The sequence below is a fragment of the Podarcis bocagei genome, assembly GCF_964188305.1.
Source record: "Podarcis bocagei genome assembly, chromosome: 5".
NCBI classification, from domain to species: Eukaryota; Metazoa; Chordata; class Lepidosauria; order Squamata; family Lacertidae; genus Podarcis; species Podarcis bocagei.
This window is the reverse complement of record NC_138129.1, coordinates 53476089-53496764: the sequence shown is the minus strand read 5'-3', so window position 1 is coordinate 53496764 and position 20676 is coordinate 53476089. Positions and strand designations below refer to the sequence as shown.

Below are 20676 nucleotides of genomic sequence, written 5' to 3'. Positions count from 1 at the left end.
ATGAAAATTTGAGATTTCTGCAAAAAACAGCACACTTCTAGCCCTTAGGAAGCTGCCTTTTAATAGGAGGGGGGCAAAATATAGTAAAACTAAGGCCACATTAATTTTGGTGATAGTAACAGACACACATTTTTTTGGGGGGGGGGGACTTGAAAAATGTTTCACCCACATTAGCCAGTGTGAATTTACATGGTAAAAATATTAATTTACAATGCTTCACTTAAAAAACCCCACAACTCTGCATGTTTTGCTTCATCACATTTATCCTCAAATGGGAAGAGAATGGGCAGCTACAACACAAGAGATCAGAATGGAACAGGACTCCACCAGTTTGACCTTTTCCTCCCTTAATTTGAGCTCTGTGTGCATGCGTTCTTGGGCTGCAATAGTGCTGCATCTGGCTGTAACATTAACTAAATCATAGGCTGGTGGTATGTGAACAAGCCTCAGGTTTATGAGTTCCCCCTTCCCCACATTCCTTTTCTGGCATGACTGCAAGGAGCAGTTTGGAAGCCTTGACTTCCTTTTTATCCAAACTGTTATTATTTGCCCAAACAAGCCAAGATAAAATCTTAGTTTCTGATCCTCACCTGTTTGGACAAAGCCCTGCTTAAATCAGGTGGAACCTCAGACCCAAGGGCCAAATGTAGCCCTCCAGGCATATTTACCCAGCTCTCAGGAGTTTCCCCAAGACTACATCCCTTACCAACTGTGCTCACACCCTCCTTGAGTGCTTCTGCCTGGGTGGAATGTGCTCTTGCTTGCTTACCTGGATAGAGGGGTGTCTGTGGTGTGTATAGAAACCTCAGACTTCCATGCAATAGGAATGTTGCCTACTGTACAAAAGTAAGAGATGCAGCTGTTACTTTTGCTTCTTGCCCTGCCCACTCACTTTTGGGGGAAATGTTCTCACCCCCAGGTTTAAACCAATCGCAGTTTACCCTGGTTTGGATGAAATGGCAGGTCACAGCTAGGTGGAAGAAAGAAGTGGGTGCTTCTGATCTTCTCATTGCTGTGCTAGAAGGGAGCAGAGTTGTGCAGACTTCTGAGCCAGGATATAAGAATAGATATCATATAATGCAAGGAAAGGACATGCGATTCATGCAGCTCAGAGCTTCTTTTTTAGTGTTCATTCTGTCTCTTGGGTACCATTTTCTGCTGTCAGATATGCAATCTGCCCCTGTACTGGCATGGAAGGCTGTCAGAGGAAACAGCAACTTATATGGCCAAGATTCAGAACTGAGCCCATCATCTTAAAGTTACGCTGTGGTCATGTACAACACACAAATCCTATACTGAAGCACACAAATCATTTTAAGGTGCTGTATACACTTGATGGAATACTTGCCCCAAAGAGCTTATTATAAACTTTACAAGGGAGCAAAACTGAAACACTGCAAGTTATGATGACTAATTTGTTACTGGTTGTTGTTAAGAGGCAATGGCCAATTTTAGGGACAGGTTTTTGTTCCTGTATGACACGGCTCAAGCTTCCCAAGGTGTAATTTAGTTCTTCAGGGGAAACTAGTTGTATTTTCTAACCTCTGGTTTCCCTTACCTGTAGGCTAACTCCAGTATTTCACAGAGAATCATCATCCATCTAACTGAAATACTCTCCAACGGCCCATCAGCCTTGCCTTCTCTTTGAAATAGCCCAGCTGAGCACTGCACAGACTGTGATTTTTCCCCCTTCTAAGATGTCTTACTCACTCCATAAGCTCAAGACTGACAGTCGAATTTCACACTGTGATAGCCCCCCATCGATTTTTCACTTGCAGGGAGCAACTCTACAAATTAAAGTTAACAGCATTGTTGAAACTTTGAAATAACGGAGGGGGGAAAATAGGATCGAAAAGATACCTGAACACCAGGGGTTCAATGTGTTTGGGGGAGAGGGAGGAAAATCCAAAAGTGAAGGGCATTTCCAGACAATTAAAACCTTTTGAAAGGGAATTCCTTTGAATAAATGAAATCATATCAAAAGATCCACAAAATGTAAAGGTATTGCTGTAGGGGAGGTGGACTGATAGGCAGCTTTGCAAAAATACATGAAGACTCTTGTACTTTGAGAAATACAATTCCGAAATGTACAATGCCTGAAAATAACAATAGAATAAGAGTAAAATACACGTCAAGCCCACAAAACATGGGTTGGGAGTGGAATGCCACTTGCCACTAGCAGTGTCATACAGTCTACTTTATTTTTAAATCCTGTGCACCTGTTTGCATTCTCAACCGACTGCTTGAACCTCTACTCTGGCCATAGTCCATCTAAACCCTAAATACTCCCAATACAATCAACTTTAGTAAGTACTGTGGAACATGCATGGAGCGACATTAGATCCCACAGAAATTATGATTACAGTAGTGGTCTCCAGGAGTAGAGATGCCAGGGAAATCCATAGTTCTGGAACTCGTATGGATAGAAGTTTTGGAGGGTTTGAATCTGACCAAAGAAGAAGTGAGCCTTAAGAGACTTGAATTATTCTCAAACTCAGACTAGAATCCAAGCTAAAGAATTCTCAGTTTATTCCTTCCAACCCATTCCTCTGTACAATCCAGTCACCCACTTCCCCTTTAAATCCACTTATTGCTTGGGCTAGCAGGAAGTATTCCAGATGTAGGGTGAGGGAAGGGTGGCGCTCTCCAGTGCTTCATGCTCCATGTAACAGCACACCAGGTGCTGCAAAAGACCCTGGTGCAAGGGTGAGAACCTTTTTCAGCCTGAGGGCCGCATCCCTTCTGGGAAACCTTCCGGGGGTCACATGCCAGTGGTAGGCAGGATCAGAGACAAAAGTGAGTGAAGGAACAAATGTACATTTTACCAATGTGCAGCAGTTTAGTTTCTAAACTCCCTCACTTTCTCCTCTCTATCCCCCATCCAGACAAGCATGAGTTCAAGGACACATTTTAGCAATTTTTTAAACTTAATTTGTTTAAATAAAACCAATAGCAAATACAAAGCATCTAATTCAAAAGGGGAGGATATAAAAGCAATATATCTATTATCAAAGGGTTACAACTTTCAGCTTAGTTCATACCATGAGGGTGATCCAACTTCTTCATTTTAATGTCTAATAACTATGTGCTAAAGAGCCCTAGCAAGGGGTGTGGGTGGGTGTGATTCACTTGTTTCCCTATTGCCCCTGAAAGTCTGCAGAGAAAGTCCTACTGCTTGTGCTACCTTGGAGAGTTGATTTGGCCTCCCACACTAGGTGCCCTACTCTTCAGAAGTGCTGGAGTTTTTTCTCTCAAGTAGATCCCAAGGAAAACTGCAACTAAGAACTCAAAATGCTTTTGAGAAAGGTAAATGGGGTTGATCTCTTCTGTATGCTAGGCTAGAACTCTGCTTGAAGAGAAATTACAGCAGATGGTGTATTACACCATTAGTGTAAACCTACTCTGGGCTACCATGAAACTCCCCCCCCCCCAAATCATGAATAATTGCCCAAGTTTATAGGATGCCAAATCCTGTACCAGACACACTAGTAGCATCCACCTTTTTTACAGTAAAATAGTGTGAATTGCTTACTGTTGCCTTAAATTCTCCTCCAAACCCACAGATTCTTTTACATATGCCCTGAAGATGATTAATGCAGGAAGTAGTACTGAACAGTTAATGACCTTGGCTAACTGAGGCTTACATTTTGCAAACAGAGTCACAAACTCAACAGGCAACTGGGATTTCCAGATGTAAACAGCTATGCTTGTGGTGTTAGTGAATATTTATTTTTGGCATGTGTCTGCTTTTTCTGTATTTTAGCCTATTAATCCCAAAACATTTATGGGGAACTGCTTGCAGATAACATCTTGGGTAATTTTATATTAGCCAGTTTTCTGCTCTGAAACAACTTGCTGAATTAAGCACAAATAAATCTCATGTAGGAAGCTGCCTTATAAAGAGTCAGGCCATTGGCCCGTCTAGCTCAGGACTGCCTACATTGATTGGCAGCGGTTCTGCAGGGTTTCAAACGGGCTACTCCCAGACCTATCTGGAGATGCCGGGGACTGAACCAAGGACCTTCTACATGCAAAGCAGATGCTCTTCCACTGAGGCATGGCCCCATCCCCAGAGTTCTCTTAAAAATCTGCATTAACTCTGTGGCTTTCTAAGGCACACTTGGCAGCATCTGCCATGCTCCAGTGGCTGTGTCCTTTTAAACAGTAACAGTCCCTTTAAATAGTTTGCCTCTTCCCATCCCCCACAGCCATAATTTAAATGAACACATTGTCGTTGTTGTTTAGTTGTGTCTGACTTTTCGTGAGCCCATGGACCAGAGTACACCAGGCACTCCTGTCTTCCACTGCCTCTTGCAGTTTGGTCAAAATAGCCAAAGTTTTATATTGAGACAAAATAATTACAGTTGTATACATCTGTTTAGCTGTATACAATTTATTCCATTTGTCCTATTTGGATATTTCCTGAGAACAGAATTTTGCTGAAATCTGGCAAGGGACTATAATATTAGCAAACAGAGAAGGCAATGTCTGGAAATATGGTATAAAGTGTGCAACAGAAGGAATGAGGTGGTCTTTAAGCTACAGAACAGTTTGAAAAGAGGGCAGGGACTTTTCCCACTCTTATTCTTCCACAGCAGGAACTTCTCTCATTTCTGCCACATACATTAAATCAATCATCTGTTCTTCAAGCTAATGTTCCTCTATAGCTGCACCCCTGCCTGGAACAATTTCCCCATCATTTCAGTGGAGAAAGCCCAATTTCTCCACTGAATTCTACGATTCTATGAATGGCTCAGCTCCCTCTACTGACAGAATGGGAGCCCTAGGTCCTCATGAGACTCCCATTAGCACCTGAGTAGACAGATATCACCTGCAACATTTTTCATATCCTTAAAAGCTAGAAATGGGGTTTTGTTTTTAAACAATGTCATAGGAAGTTAGCTTCTGCAATTGTCAGACTATGAAAGCCAGAAAGTTGGTTTTATCTCAGGAGCCAAATTCTGGAACACCATTTCTATTCTTGTAGGATAATATGCCAAAGCTTAACTTTTGGAGTGGATTCGAGAAAATGGATTTGAGTAAAAAAGAAAGAAGAAGATTGTCACGTGAGTGTACACACACATACTGACCTCCCTTTTCTAAAACCCTCTTCTAAACCAAACAAGCACCTTACCCAATCAACCATGAGGAGCATGAAGAGTTATATAAAGAAGATAATTATAAAGGGATTTAATGCTTGGCGAGCTCAAATTGCCAAGGCTTATGACAAAGGTAGCACACACGCTTGCTTAACTGGCCCAGTGCCCTGGCTTTGCTCTTATGTAAGCGACACAGCCGGAGCTGCATCCAAAATGAGATTTGTTTTATGGAAAAGAAGAGCGTGCCCCTTTGCTCTTGGGAACGGCAGCCGAGTCCCACCTCCCTCTAGTTTTGCTCCATTCCTGATTAATGATCTTGTCTGCCTGATTTATGACCCACCCTGACAGATTAGAGTTTCCTCTTCAACCGCCCCCTCCCCCCCCCAACCTCAGAAGGCACAGCCACACTCTGCTGGAAATATTAGAGAATTATTAAATAAACATTCATACGTCATGTCTCTTCCCAACCTGAGCTCATCCTAGTCAACACTCGGCAGCCCTGGCCTGTTTGCTTTTCATGCTGACAACAAACAGCTGGAGTGATTCATGGAGAGGCTGGCTACAATGTTTCATGTCATATATCATGCTAGCAGGGCTCCCTGCCCCAACAGAGATAAACTGATCAAGCACAACGGGCTGGAATGAATTTATGACAACACAAAATTGAGGAAAACAAATGGGAGGTGACCCAGTGGGGCACTAACCCAGACTCTTTCCTTGGCCTGCAATCTAGTTTGGTGGCAGAAAGCAAAATTGAACATTGGCACTCTGAATTAAGAGGCTGGCTTCTTAACCCCAGGAAGCCTTGATTTCAAGATGGCACCAGGCAACGTGGCTCGCATCTTCAGGGAGGAGAAAATGAGCCATTGCAGAGTTTGCAGCCTACACACAGGTGGGCTAGTTTTAGCACCACTGCTAAGATTCAGGGAGCAGCAATGCAGGAGGGAGGGCCGAAATGACAGAAAAGGTTGGCTGATCTAAGCAGATACTACTGAAAGAAGGAAAACATAGCATCAAGTCTTAAACTAATTTAAAAGCTGTTGTAGCGGAGGAGGAGCAGAATTATTCCTAGGCAGGAATTGTTTCTGATGGCAGAATAAGATGCAGTGGCGTTAGATTCCAAGAGGAAAGGCTTAGGGCAGGGATTCCAAGCTGAAGTTCAAGAGCCACTAATAGCTCTTTAGTAGTTTATTTTTCAGAAACTACAGGCCCAAATAATCCCAAAAGGCTTGCTCCTGCTCCATCCCCCTCCAATCATATATTGGTGAAGCACATGTTTTGCATGCAAAATATCCCAGGTTCAATCCCTGGCATTCAGTCCAAAGCCCTAGGGTTGCTGGCTGAGCTAGATGGATGCCTGACTCAGTAGAAGGAAGCATCCCATATTAAAAATGAGATGGATGGGAGTTGGAATAGTGGGAGGAAGGAGAAGCATGTTGGCCTAGGAATGAATGGAGAGGCTACAGAGAAAGCTTGGGTGGAAAGGTGATGGTGGATGCTGTTGTGGAATGACAGAGAAACACCAAAAAAGACTGGGAGAGCTGTTTGGAAGAAAAAACAGCAGGAAAGCTGGTGGCTTGCAGCTGCTTCATTTTACCTCTGTGCTACTTTATGGCCTCAAAGTTTCATATACCAATGAATTGGGACAATTTTTCCAGTGGCAAGAATAGATGGAGGGAAACTGTTTGAGGAAGGATGAGACCCTGTTTACAAAGTATATGGCAGGATTATGGGTCAAAAAGCTTTCATCCATTATTATCAACTTTGCCAGATTAGTTCAGGATGAATGCTCAGAGGAATTAGCTCCTTTGCAGACACAGACTCCCTGTGGAGTTCTTCCACACAACCTCTATGTGCATTCACAAGGCCCCCAAGAAATGTTCCCCACTAGCCTCTTAACTTAAATCATAGAATCATATAATTGTACAGTTGGAAGGGAATCTGAGGGTCATCTAGTTCAACCCCCTACAATGCAAGAATCTCAATTAAAGCACCAATGACAGATGGCCATCCAACCTCTGCTTAAAAACCTCCAAGGAAGAAGAGTCCACCACCTTCTGAGGGAGTCTGTTCCACTGTCAAACAGCTCTTACCATCACCAAGTAGTACTTACTGATGTTTAGGTGGACTCTACTTTCCTATAACTTGAATCTATTGGTTTCGGTCCTATCATCTGGAGCAGGAGAAAACAAACTTGACCCATCTTCCATGTGACAGCCCTTTCAGTCCACCAATACCCAAATCCCTTACAAAGCAGTCCCACAGGAATTAACGAAGGAGGCAAAACACTTGCCTTACTACAAGGTTCAGCTATTCACCACAACTTGAGCATCTGCCCATCAAGATAGTAGTTGCTGCTACAGCATTCTGTTTCTGACTTGCTGGACTAGCTTGCAGTCATTACTGACTGACTAGACTTGCTTAACCCGCTGCATGCTGGATTTCCTGAGTACAGAATAACTATTGTCAGGATGACTAGACTCTCCTTAAACTCTTGAATTCCCTAGCTGAGGCTTGGTTGCCCATCAAGATGGCTGAGCCACACTTGCACCTGTACAGAAAGGTCTAGCAGCATGTAATAGATTCTCTGTGACTACAGAAGAAAGACTGATGTAAAGAAGAGATGGAGAAAAATAAGGTGACTGGGAGGTGGATATAGGTGGCTTACGTATAAAATGTTTGGTGCTTTGTGAAGAGATTATTCTTAAAAGGGGAATTAAAGATCTATGAAACATATTAAATAATAAAATAAATACAGTTTAAAAAGCACACAAGACAGAATATTGAGTCCCAGGTTGCATGTTGTTCAGGAGCCAAGGTGGATCCCAGGCACTGAAAGGTTCTTGTTTTAAGCTTAGCAAAACCTGTACCAGATGCTCTTGTTGCATGCCTGCGCTGGCTGTACAGCTCAGTAAACCCTTCCTAGCCCTGTTATTCTATCACTTCCGAATACATGCTCAAAGACTAGAAAAACCTGTTCGAACATCAACCAACAGTCACAACCAAAGCTGAATCCCACATGTTTTTCTACAGCTGAATATTTCATCCCACACTGCTCTATTTAGTATCTTCTAGACTACAACCATTAGATATAAGCAATATCCTCATTAAAAAAATAATCTAAAAATATATTACATTATATTACATATAGAAATCATCACATGCAGTTAAAGGGGGGGGAAAGAGAGAAATCCTTGTTTTTTTCTTGTCATAGCGATCCAGTTCAGATGCAACAACAAATCACATTTTTCCATTTTGACTGATCTGGGCCAATAGCAGCTTTCATATCAAATTCAAACAAAAAATGAGATGAATGAGATACAAAGAAGAATCCATCAGCAAATACATTTCTCTTGCAGGGAGGTAAGTTGCTTGGCATGCAAGTGATTCAGCTACAAGCAGCCTGAAGCACACATTCCATTAACTTTCAACCCAAGTACATTAGCTCTGCGCCCAAACAAGGACAGTTTACTGTATTGTATTAGCTAATTAAAAATATACGCTCCATGCCTAGACTTTGTTTTGGAAAGGGAAGAGAAAATGAATGTCATTCTTATAAAAGTAGGATCAATAAAGAGAATCACTGCTAACTCCATTAACCATTGTTCTAAATGGACAGCCCAGCTGACACAGGTGATAAACCATGTGCTTCTAAACACTTTTTAAAATGCTAATCAGACATTACATGGAGCTTAACACACTAATCAATAATGCCCAGATTTAAAAGCAAAAATTAAAGTTATGAACAGAAGGAAGTGATCCCATGGAGAGCTCACCACAATCACCACCCAAAACAAGAAAAATGAAACCAATTTAGCTCTAGATTAAGAACCAGGAACTGGAGATGAATCAATTTAGCTAGCTGGACTGGGTCACCATACATCATGGCTTGGCAGTGCAGGTGAAAGCAGCCAGACAGTAAGAATAAAAGAACACCTTCCTTTCTGCAAGACCCAAGGTCTGATCCCACTTATCAATTAATTTAACAGAGCCCACCCCTTCGCACACAACATTCTAGCTCCTTAACCATCACAACACAAACTATTTATCACACACAACTCCCGGAGGAGCAGGGACAGCACAGCTGGAACCTTTGCTTCTAAACATTTTTCTGTTCCCTTTGGAATTTAAGTCTCTAACTAAAAAGCAGTAACCCTTTACCACAAGGGATTTCTCATGAACCAAGAAATTGCTGTAAAGTGCAATAAATGGCATTTGGTTTTTACCTTCTTAAGAAAAGTAGCAGGTTGAGTATCCAAGTGTAATTTTGACTTCTGAAGTCAGGAAGTTTTCAGTGTGCTCTCTACAAGGGGTCCTAACTTGTCACAAAGAGGAGGGTGCCATACTTCACAACTCTGAATTATAGCATGCACCACCTTGGAAAGAATGTGGGGTCTGCCAAGAGATACTGAATAAAGCTTTTAAAATTATCTGATCAAGATGACATCAACTGATTGTTCTGGAAAATGTCAAACCTCTGCTTGGGAGGCCAGGATCCGAGGGGAATAAGTGTTGGTAACTAATGCTATTGACACGGACTGCTGAAGAAGACTGAATTCTCCTGTCTCCTAAATAGAAGACAGTATCAAAAGATTGCTAAGCAATAGGTGAAAAAATGGCAACAAGTAGCTAAATCCCTGCAAAGGAAGCTGGCATGCATTGGCAACCAACATTCATGCCTAATCAAATCATGAAATTCTCCTTTCACCCCTCTCTTGATTTCTGCCTCCAACGTCCTGAACAGCCTATAATCCTAGCTTTTAATTCCTAGGCACACAAATGCAGGAGGCTGAGGCAGGCAATATATTTCCTTCTGCATTTCATTTAAAATTGTAGCCCAATCTAGAGTGTTAATCTAGAAGAGCAGACATAGGGAACCAATGTCTCACCAGATGCTCTGGGACTACAACTTCCATTATCCCTGACCATTTGCCACCCCAGGTGGAAGTGATGGGAGTTAGGCGTAAAATAACATTTGGAGGGTCTCAGGATACCCATCTCTGCTTTGGACTACAATAACAGAGAATTCAACTCGACCCCCCCCCATCACCTTGTTCTGGTAGATAATTGCCGTGAGACTTTGGGCTTGTTCACACAAATCACTGGCTAATAATCCTATATGCACTGTGGGACATCGGAAACATGGTGCAGTCGTCTAAGGAACTTGCATCTATAGTCTCATATTTTTGTTCTCATAACCTTAGCCTATTTCTATGCTTAAGACTTCAATTTTGTCTCTGCTAATTAGGAGCATACAAAAATGACATAGGATATTACTGCACATAGCATTGCCTTGCTGCAAGGAGACAGCGCAGCATCATGTATCATCCTTAGGCTTGCCCCTGCACTTTGGTGAAGCAAAAGATCCAGTCCCATGTGACTCATCCCCAATGGAAATGAAGGTTAAGATAATCTTATTCTTTTCCAGAGGCAGGCCATATCAAGTAAAGCTTCTGAAAAATAATACATCCCAAGGGAAGGAAAAGGGCAGCACTTTGATACTGTTGAGAATTTAACACAAGGGGAAGATTTGCCATCATCCCTCTAAAGCTGTAGAAACTACAATAGGGACTTAGAAATGAAATATAAAATCATCCTTCCACTTTTAGAGCCAACAAACAAAATGGATTTTCCTCCGTCCTACAGATGGGGAATTCCTATGAAGAATGAAAAACAAGCAAAAATGGGGGGACGGGACCTATCTGACTTTCAGCTAGGGGAGAGATAATACTGTGTGTGAGTTTAAAAGCTGGATATGTTTCGCATGAGAAACATGTGGAACTACACAAGGAAAGCCATAAGCAGCATGTCAGTGCTACAGTGATGCCCCTTTGATAGAAAGCTCCTGGCAGTCTCTTTTGCCTCCCTAACAAAGACAGACATTCCTGAGCCATACTCACTTTTCTATGTCACTATTCTTGCAGGTCTTTTGCATAGGTTCCTGTTTACTGCTCTCTCCGTTACTCGTTGATGGCATTTCTGCAAAAGTAAGGAAGAGCCCAGATCAGTGAAGGGAAATGTTTATTCACAAAAAGTCAGAGAAACCAAATAGTTAGTGAATTGTTCTAGTGCTGGTTTCCAAGAAGAAACTACCAATAACATGCTGGAGTGTCCAAGTGACAAGTACTGTTGTATCACTCAAGATGCATTCATGACTTGCCAAGTATGGCAGACCTGCAGAACTCATAGCCCACAAAGTAGTTCTGGAATTGATAGGGCCATGGATTACTCAAAGCAAATAATGAGGCTGGGATGCCAAATTATGACAAATTGCAGCAATCCATCAATTTCCTGCTTTACATTGGCAACTGTTCACCCAAAACCGAAGCACTCGGAATTACGAACAGTTTTCAAACCAGTTAGACACAAAGGATCCACTTCAACTTCCTTGAGCAATTCTCGTGAAATCAATTCGGTAAATGGCTTGTATGTGCAATTTGTTCTTTGTCAATGCTGTGAATTGCAGTTAGGATTCTGGAGGTTTTCTATTCAAGGGGTTTTCTGGAAGAAACATGTGTTTACAGGCCAGGCAGGTTTACCCACACATAGGAATCAAAGTAACGCCATTTCTGCAGTCAGAAGAGGCAGAGAATTTTCTCACAAGCCTTTTGAAATCATGAGGGGAGGAGCACTGTTTCCAGAGGAAGAATTGTGAGAAGAGAGAGACTGTTTGCCATCAGGGGGCAGCTGGTTTTGATCTACAGGTGCAGTTGCTGCCTCACTTCCATCCCGAGGAACCTTCAGAAATGAGTTGCTGCCAGGGGCATTATGTGTAGGTGTATTTTAATGTGCTGAATAGCATGAAAGTCATGGGGTTGTGGAGAGTGTGTGTATAAACTTAAGCTCATACCAAGAACTAACTTAGTTGGTCTTTAAGGTGCTACTGGAAGGAATTTTTTATTTTGACTATGGCAGACCAACACGGCTACCTATCTACTCCTGTATAAACTTAAGTGTGCCTAGTTTATTTTTTTGGGTTGCTATTTTGTTAATGTTATTGTTTTACAGATTATAAATTCTGTATTAATTTTTAATCATATACTATGACTTTTGCTTTACCTGTGATGTTTAGCTTATTTTTTATTTGTTGCTGTGTTAAGAGTGTTTTATAGATTATAATTGTTTCATTGATTATTTGTTAATTATTCTATATGATTTATGCTGTATTTGTGATGTTCCATTATGTTCTACTATGTTGCTGTTATTTATTGTTTGTAAGCTGCTTTGGGATTCATTTGAATGAAAAGCAGCACAGAAATATAATAAATCAAAATCATTGCAGGACAGCTAGCATCGGAACTTCTCAGGAGTTTAACTGGAATTGAACTCTACTTGCACAGTATTGTCCCAATTCCTGAACTAATTTCCATAGTGATAATATTTTATTCTTTACTACCATGGATAAAGAAAATGGTGTGAAATCACAAACAAGAATGTGGAATCACACAAAAAAATCCCCAGAAGATAATGATCACCAAACTTATTTAAAATATCCCTCTACTCCAAATGCAGAATACTTCCTCCCCATCAATACATACTGCCTGGGAACTTCCGGCCATACTTTCTATTAGCACCCCATCTTTTTTTAACCTGTATGTAAATGTCACTTGTCAATAGTTCTAGCAACCAAGATGCAATATCAGAGAGAGAGAGAGAGAGAGAAAGAGAGAGAGAGAGAGAGGGATTTGGACTATGGACACCCTAGTCATCAAGCTCCTAGAAGTGCAATTTCTCTCAAAAACTGAACTATCTCACAGGGTTGAGAGAATAAAAATGGTGGGACTTCATGAACGCTGCCCTGTTTATGCCTTAAAAAAAATATTTTACATTTCTTATGAAAAGTTTTATCCTGTTCTTCAGTCCACTGCTTCTAAGCAGTTACCAGAAAGAAAAGAAAACAATTCATATAAAGATCATGTATCTAAAATGCAGAATATGAACAGAAGCCAGATAAAAGTATTGCATTAAAGGGGTGAAAAACCAAAAGACATGGAAAATTAAAAAGATATCTCAAAAGGCACTGAAATTGCATCAGACCCAGAGCCAGATGAACCTTCTTGGGCAGGCATTTCAAAGTTAAAATCCCAGAACTGAAAAGGTCTTATCCACCTTACCTCTGAAGGCTTCTGAGAAATATATTAATGGCTGATCATATACAAAGAAACAAATACTGTGACACTGGCATGCATATCTATAGAAGGCAAAAAAGCAGGGGGCGGGATTTGCTATCTCAGAATGCATAATAACCTCAAACACAATTATGGTAATAAGTGGAAGAACTTTCATGTCTCTCAAATCATCCTCCAAACCAAGAGGAATAAGAATGCATTGCAGGCTAGTCACAGGATTCAAAGCCAGAAAATCATATTCAAACTTCATGTAACTTGGGTTATATTCCAGAACACTCTGGGGGCATTTAGCAGAAGTTTGGGATAGAAATGATGCACCATAATCTTCTCTGGGTGACTCCATAGTTTCAGGCTTTTTTCTATTGGAAAATGGAGGCAATAACCTGTCTCCATCTCCAGGAGCACAAATTAAACTGCTGCATGGATTCTCCTATCAAAACTCAAAAGCTGTTAACCACTCTACTTCAGATCTCTGGTGTTGGGCACACAGGAATAATAATACTCCCAATATGCTGAATACTAAAACTGTACCATAAAATACCGATTGTCACTATGCAAGCCAACCCAACAGATTGCCACATATATCTCTTACACTCACCGTCACTTGCCCACTTAGAAAATTCTGGTGTTATTCGGGTACTAGGCGGGCCACCACTGGAAAAAGAGACAGCAGTGAAAATTTGTCCCAGGAAAAATCCCACAGCATGCATTTCTTCTCACCATTATTAGGAATGATTATGTACATAGTATTTAAAGTTTGTTAATTGCCTTACAATCAATTTGTGTTTACTCTCACAACTGTGTTAAAGCAGGACACTATTGTTTTCATTTTACATATGGGAAACAGAGGGAAAAAATCTGTCCGCCCATGCAATGAATCCCTAGCAGAAGATGAACTTGAACAGAGGCCTTCCAGGCCCAGCCATAACTATGTATCCACTGGAAGGGAGATAAGACATGTTCTAGTCAGTGCAGAATGCAGCTACTGCAATGGTGGGTTAAGAGTGGATTACACCAATGCTACAACTTTACTGACTCCTTGTCATCGTCTGCATGCAATTCAAGATCCTAGTTCTTGATTGATTTAAGCATTTACAGAACTTAGAGCCCACCTTTCATCTTCTGTTCTGTCACTTTCTTAAGATTTACCAAGAGTGCACCAAGAGCTCCCTTTACTTGTGTCATCCACATGCTAAGCTTTGAATAGCATGCAGAAATGCTTTCCGTAACTCACTATAAACTGTGGAAATTCCAACGAGACTCACTTATACTTTGAAATAGCAATTTTTCAGAAGCACTCAAGCAGACTTTAAATGGCTAAATTTAAGCATACGTAGAGATACTCTCACTGTTTTCGTAATTTTAAATTACTGTTACTTCACTGTATTTTTAATATTTTGTTGGAAGCCGTCCAGAGTGGCTGGGAAAACCCAGCCAGATGGGTGGGGTATAAATAATAAATTATTATTACATTGCTGAAATTATTGCTACCACCTACTATGGGCTATAGGGATAGGGCAGGTTAACCATCAGAACTCCCCACTAACACCCTAGCATTTCTGCCTTCCTTTCAACATCAAATATTAGTCACTGTCAATTCAAATTACTGGAGGCAGAAATAGTATGAGGCAGATATGTGTTTCTATGAAGTGAAATCTGATTTCAGGCCACTGCTTGTAACAAGCTAAGCAGTAGGAAAACTTCATTTCACTGCTCTATCAATCTCTTCAACCTTGACCTCCAAGGCTCACTCAGCCTAAGAGACTGGAGCAATGTAAGTGCTGTTTCCACACAGGGCAGAGGGCTTGAAAAACCAATCCATTTCTTAGCTCTCTGTTAACACCCATTCAGTTATTTGCCTGAAATGCTTTCCAGAATCTTCCACACAAGGCCTGTGGAGAAGTCTAGCAGACAGCAGCCCAGAATACATAATCAACACTGCAAGGACCTTGAGATCCATTAAAGTGGTCAACTCCTAGACACTTATGGATCCTACCAGAATCCAGAATGATCTGGGGGATTTAGCTGCTTTTGCCAGTGGTTCAGTCACTGTGATTTGTAATTGCCAGAGTCTCTTGAAAAAACTACTCTTGAGTACCACCTTAACCAGTGGAAAAAGGCTTCCCTATCGTTTAATGAGATCTGGTCAAAGAGTGCTAGTAGTTTTTTTTAAAAATCAAAATTAATCCACTGGGTCAGTGACAAAACACATTATTTACATGTAAAAGGTCCCTGACATTTGCAGGTAAGACCCCTATATGAAACCACAGACAGCCTCAAATATTTAATGTAGACTGACCTTCACCAACCTGGTACTCTTCAGTTTGTTTTGAACTACAACTCCCATCAGCTTCAGTCAGCATCGATGTGTTGACTGCACCTGATGGAAGTTGTAGAAAACATCTGCAAAGGCTGATGTGAATAATACTGAGCTAGATGGACCAATGATTGACTCAGTATATGGGTTTGACGTTCCTGCATTGCAGGGGTTTGGACTAGATGGTCCTTGTAGTCCCTTCAAACTCTACAATTCTATGATCTGTATGCACTTGTCTTACTTATTTCAAATGGGGCACAAGCATGCTTAACAGGGTTTCCAGCCCTTCTCCTTTCCTTATCCACAAAATGAAAAACTTTTGCACCCTGCCCTGTTGTCAAAAATTCATAATGTGGGTCTTATCAAAAATTCTAAATTGTACAAAGCCTATATTTCTCAACTGTAAATGAATAAGCTCATCAATATTATACAAATCTACCTGATTTTCATATTTCTAATGGGCGAGCTGAGAGTTTTTTCCAGTGCACAATGCCCCATGTACGAGGTGCTATGTCCAGAGTCAGGATTTAATTTCTCAAAGAACAAGAACTACTACCTTTGGCATAAATGTGGCCAAGGAGTAGGGTGGGACTTTACTGCTGTGTTATAGATGGGTAACCATTTTCTTTGCAAGTAGCTGCTTCCAAAGTTCTTCCTGCCTTGCATCTCACACTGATATGATATATCTGCTTTGAGAAACGTCCTCATCGCCCACCCAGCACCATGAAGCATGTCCTGTTCCACTCCCAGACAGTACTTTTAAAAGTCCACACTTACTTTAAGACTGCACCTCGAAGCGCCTCTCTCTCCTTGGCTTCACCTGGTTCTTCCCCAGTGCATGGAATGATATCTGCCTCTGTGTATCTAAGCATGGAGGGTTAAGGAGAGCACAGCCTGATGAATAAGAAGCTTTCACTGCTTATCCCAAGCCATCAAGGCAGAGCAGCCAAGAATTCCTTTGAGGGATGGGTAGGAATTGTTTGTAGTCCAAGGGCCACATTTCCTTCTGGGTAACTTTTTCTGGGGCCCACACAGCAGTGGTGAGCAGGGGCAGATGCAAAATGGGCAGATCAATGAATGTGAATGTACCTTTCCACACTAGGCTAGTTTCTACACCCACCCACACCCACCATACAAATTCAATATAGTGCACCAATTAGAAAGGCACCAGAAATTCTGAAGTACTAAAGAATGCATTTCAAAGACCACAAGGTTCCTTTCACCACAAGGAACGTGTAAACACAGTAACAGCTGTTTGATAATAAGAACATGCTCATCTTAAAACAGCAGAGGAGGAAATAATCTCTCCTCAGCGAGGAATCAGATGCTGGAACTGGTGAAATTACTACCCAGCTCATGACTAGTAAATAAAGTTGCTAACAGAGCAATTTCAGTGAACAGGGAACTTGTGGAATCCTCTCCTAACTGAATGAAAACGTATGAATTAGGCAAGAGCAGCAAGAGTTTTAGTGGCACAGCAGAGCCACAGTCTCTTGGTGGGAGTTCAGCACCTCTAGAAAATGATACTGTGGCTTTCCATATTCCAGTGTGTCATCTCCATCCACATCAAGGTCAGCATCACTGTCTGGATTCTCCTTGCCGCTGCACATGACAAACCCGGACCCTGAAGGAAAAGAAAAGATGTGCAATGTGTCACCACAGGGCACAGAGGAACAAAATGTGGCCTGGGCAAGTCTAGGGGAGGGGAAAGATGGCATGGGAGAGAGAAAGCAGTCTTTTAGCTGCATAAGTTTCCAGCAGTCACTTTCCTCCAGGCTCATTTTAGCTATGGTTTGATCCAGGCTATCTCCCTGTCTCAACTGTATGTAATACAATGGTAACATTGTATAATTTCATAAGTATGAAGAGAGGTCACGATATATCTTGATCTATAAATCTCTTTCTCTATATAGAGAGACAGAGCGCGCTGGGGGAGCAAAGAGAATTGTGAGTCATGACACAGTCTGTCAGAGATAAACTGGACTGGGAACCAGCACTGCTCAGCAACAGAAAAAGTGTACTCAAGCCAAAAACTAGCAAGTCTCTGATTTATTAGGTTTGTTGCAAGCAGGAGGTGGTAAATGCGTAGAAACATCCAATTAATATGGGAGATGAAAAACACACTCCAAGCTTGTATACCATAGAAGAATTCTATAGACTCCAAATGCAAAAATGGGGAAGTGAGAAATAAGGGTTCAATGCAGGCTTGATGGACCACACATAAACTGATATGTAAGGCAGAATACTTTTGTGTGCAGGAAGGAAACTGGTTCCAAACACTATCATCACTTCCTTCATGATCTTTACAATTTCATAAAACTGAATTCCTTGCCATCCCACCCCACCCCGTGCCCATGCAGTGGGTTAGATCACATCACAAAGATTTTAATGAGCAGAGAGCCAAGGGGACAAAGATGTTGTTTACTGGAGGTGTTTCAAAGAAAGGAGTATATTTAGTATTGAATGGACAGAAGCAAAAATCGAGTGATGTTATAAGGAATATCCCCGTCTCAAATTACCAGAGGCACCCAATCCTAGTCATAAATCTGGCATCTAGACTTTATGCACAAATGCAAAATCCCTCCATCAACCTTTCATTCCTTTCTGTTGCACCAGCCCCTAAGTCTAATATTGCACTTGCCTGTACTCTTATGGGCAGTCAAAAATTCTGTGCTAGAAACCCAGATTCTGCACTCAGATAATTCAGTGTTATACAGTTCAAATGAAGGATTTAAAAGCAAAATTGCTTTGTTTACCCACTTTGGGCTGTAGTGTGGAGCTTATTTTTCTACGAGTAAGTTTCTATTTCAACCTCTGAAAATGGAAGGGCTCCATTCCTCCTCTAGGAGGAAGGCATATTTTGCAGATTTCCCCTTCACCTTTCAGTGCCCAATGCCATCTCCCATGCTGTTTCAGATGGTCCCCTGAGATTCTGGAGCAACTTTCCAGGAAGGGGGCATGTTTGGAAAGAAAAAAATCAGCAACCTCTCTCACTTTTGCTTTAGAATACTACTTTCAAAAGAAGTTAGCTCAGATATTTTCTGCATTTTGCAATGGTAGTTGGATGCCATGTTTTCAAGACAACACACAATTTGGCAATACAGTTTATAGAGAAATCCTGGCTAGCCTTTGCACACCTCCATTTTGCCCACTGTGAAAAATGATAACTAAGGTTGCTAATGTTTGCTCCTGCAGACTTCCTGGGTTTTTGTTTTTCTTTAAAGATGTGCATGCACAGGAACTGAAATACCTGCAAAAATGCCCAGAACAGTAGTGGAAGGGGGGGGGGGAATGACTGACATAAGGGACAGAAAAACAGCCCAGATACTTTCCATCAAGTTCTACCCACTGGTGTAGAAAACGGAATAGCAATGAATATTCATGACTGAAAAAATGGAATTTGTGGAAACTTATCTGCTAAAACCCACACATAGAAAAACTGGATTTTTGTAACTTGTTTATGTTGCAACGCCCACATCTGGAAGTACCCCAAATTGCCCCAGATTTTGAAGCCTCCTCAGCAATGGTTTGTCTAGCAAGTATCACCTTTTCAGTTTATTTAGATTTAAAACAGGACAAACTAGTGCTAAAGACTGTGGTACTTTTCCATGGTTGCCCAAAGAGCATGAGTGCTATTTCACACTGGTAGAGACAATAAGGTCACACAGATACTGGCCTGCAGTATGCCAGTATCAGGTATAATTTAGCTTGTAATTTCTGAAAAGCCCAGCCTCTAAACACACAAGCTTCTTTCTTTCCCACCATCTCTCAAATACAAAGCAGAAGTTATGGCTTGACCTGGGCTGTGATCTGAATGCCATCTATATTAAAGATGTAGAACAAGATTTGAGGCTGGAGGAAATCTTGAATAGAAATGAATTTCATCTCTGCTTCACTTCAGTAACAGAATTGATACAAAAATGGGGAGAAAGAAGCAGCTTTTAGGAAATCCAATTTCTTGTCCTATATGTCAAATTAAGCTACCAGAACACAGTACAAGCAACAAAAGTTTACCATACAAAGTCAGAGACAAGAATCTCCTTTTCACAGTTGCATTTTTCTATATGTGCTCAGGAAGCTCAGTTCAAAGACTGCAAAGTAGAAGAGAGAAGCCTATGATGCCACCGGAGTCCAAACTGTTATATGGAATACTAGGGCTGCACCTTGAAGGAACTTAAAGTATGATTATAGTTTCATTTCAACCAGGCCTGAAATTAAGTCCTAATGAGACAGTAAGTGGGCAAGGCTAACATGGGTTCCTGATAGGAGGAAGAGTTGTAAGTAGAATTTTGATCAGATTTCTCTCTGTTGAAACTTTATTTTCTGAAATTCTTGTTAGAACCCAGTAAATATTCTCAAATCCTGGCCCAATTTTGGTCTGCCAGGCTGTTTTCCCCAAGCTATGCCAACCTGCCCAACAGGTTAGTTAACTATAGCCCATAGTACTGTATTTAAGAGGGACCCGGGTGGCGCTGTGGGTAAAAGCCTCAGCGCCTAGGACTTGCCGATCGAAAGGTCGGTGGTTCGAATCCCCGCGGCGGGGTGCGCTCCCGTTGCTTGGTCCCAGCGCCTGCCAACCTAGCAGTTCGAAAGCACCCCCGGGTGCAAGTAGATAAATAGGGACCGCTTACTAGCGGGAAGGTAAATTGCGTTCCGTGCGCTGCGCTGGCTCGCCAGATGCAGCTTGTCACGCTGGCCATGTGACCCGGAAGTGTCTGCGGACAGCGCTGGCTCCCGGCCTCTAGAGCGAGATGAGCGCACAACCCTAGAGTCTGTCAAGACTGGCCCGTACGGGCAGGGGTACCTTTACCTTTACCTTTTACTGTATTTAAGAGGCTTAAAAATTGAAATGGGTGGCTGGCCAGAAATGGCCATAGCCACAGGGTGGGGGCGGGGAGAGAAGAGAAAAGGAAGGAAAGAAAAATCTCATACTTACAGAATCACTTGCAAGATTTGGTGATACTGCAGAACACTAGGGGAATGTTGTCACTACTTTATTTAACAAAACATACATACCACTTGATTGCATCAAAACTTCTAAGCCCTTTACAAGAAGCCTAGCAAGTGGTATATACATTTCGTTAAATACAATAATAAATTCTGCAACCAGAAAATGTAAATTAAGAAAATG

The 20676-nt window shown here is 41.6% G+C and overlaps 1 protein-coding gene across 11 annotated transcripts in view; it reads right to left on the bottom strand.

Annotated features, from left to right (window-relative positions):
- Positions 1–20676, bottom strand: part of RNF220 (ring finger protein 220) — a 327427-nt gene that overhangs the window by 22789 nt on the left and 283962 nt on the right. For all 11 annotated transcript variants that reach the window (XM_081195319.1, XM_081195316.1, XM_081195312.1 and 8 more), the window contains 4 exons: positions 17073–17169; positions 16323–16409; positions 13827–13882; positions 11000–11078 (listed from right to left, as the gene is read on the bottom strand). In XM_081195319.1, the coding sequence (XP_081051445.1) occupies positions 11000–11078; positions 13827–13882; positions 16323–16409; positions 17073–17169 (319 nt within the window). The remainder of the gene's footprint in view (positions 1–10999; positions 11079–13826; positions 13883–16322; positions 16410–17072; positions 17170–20676) is intronic.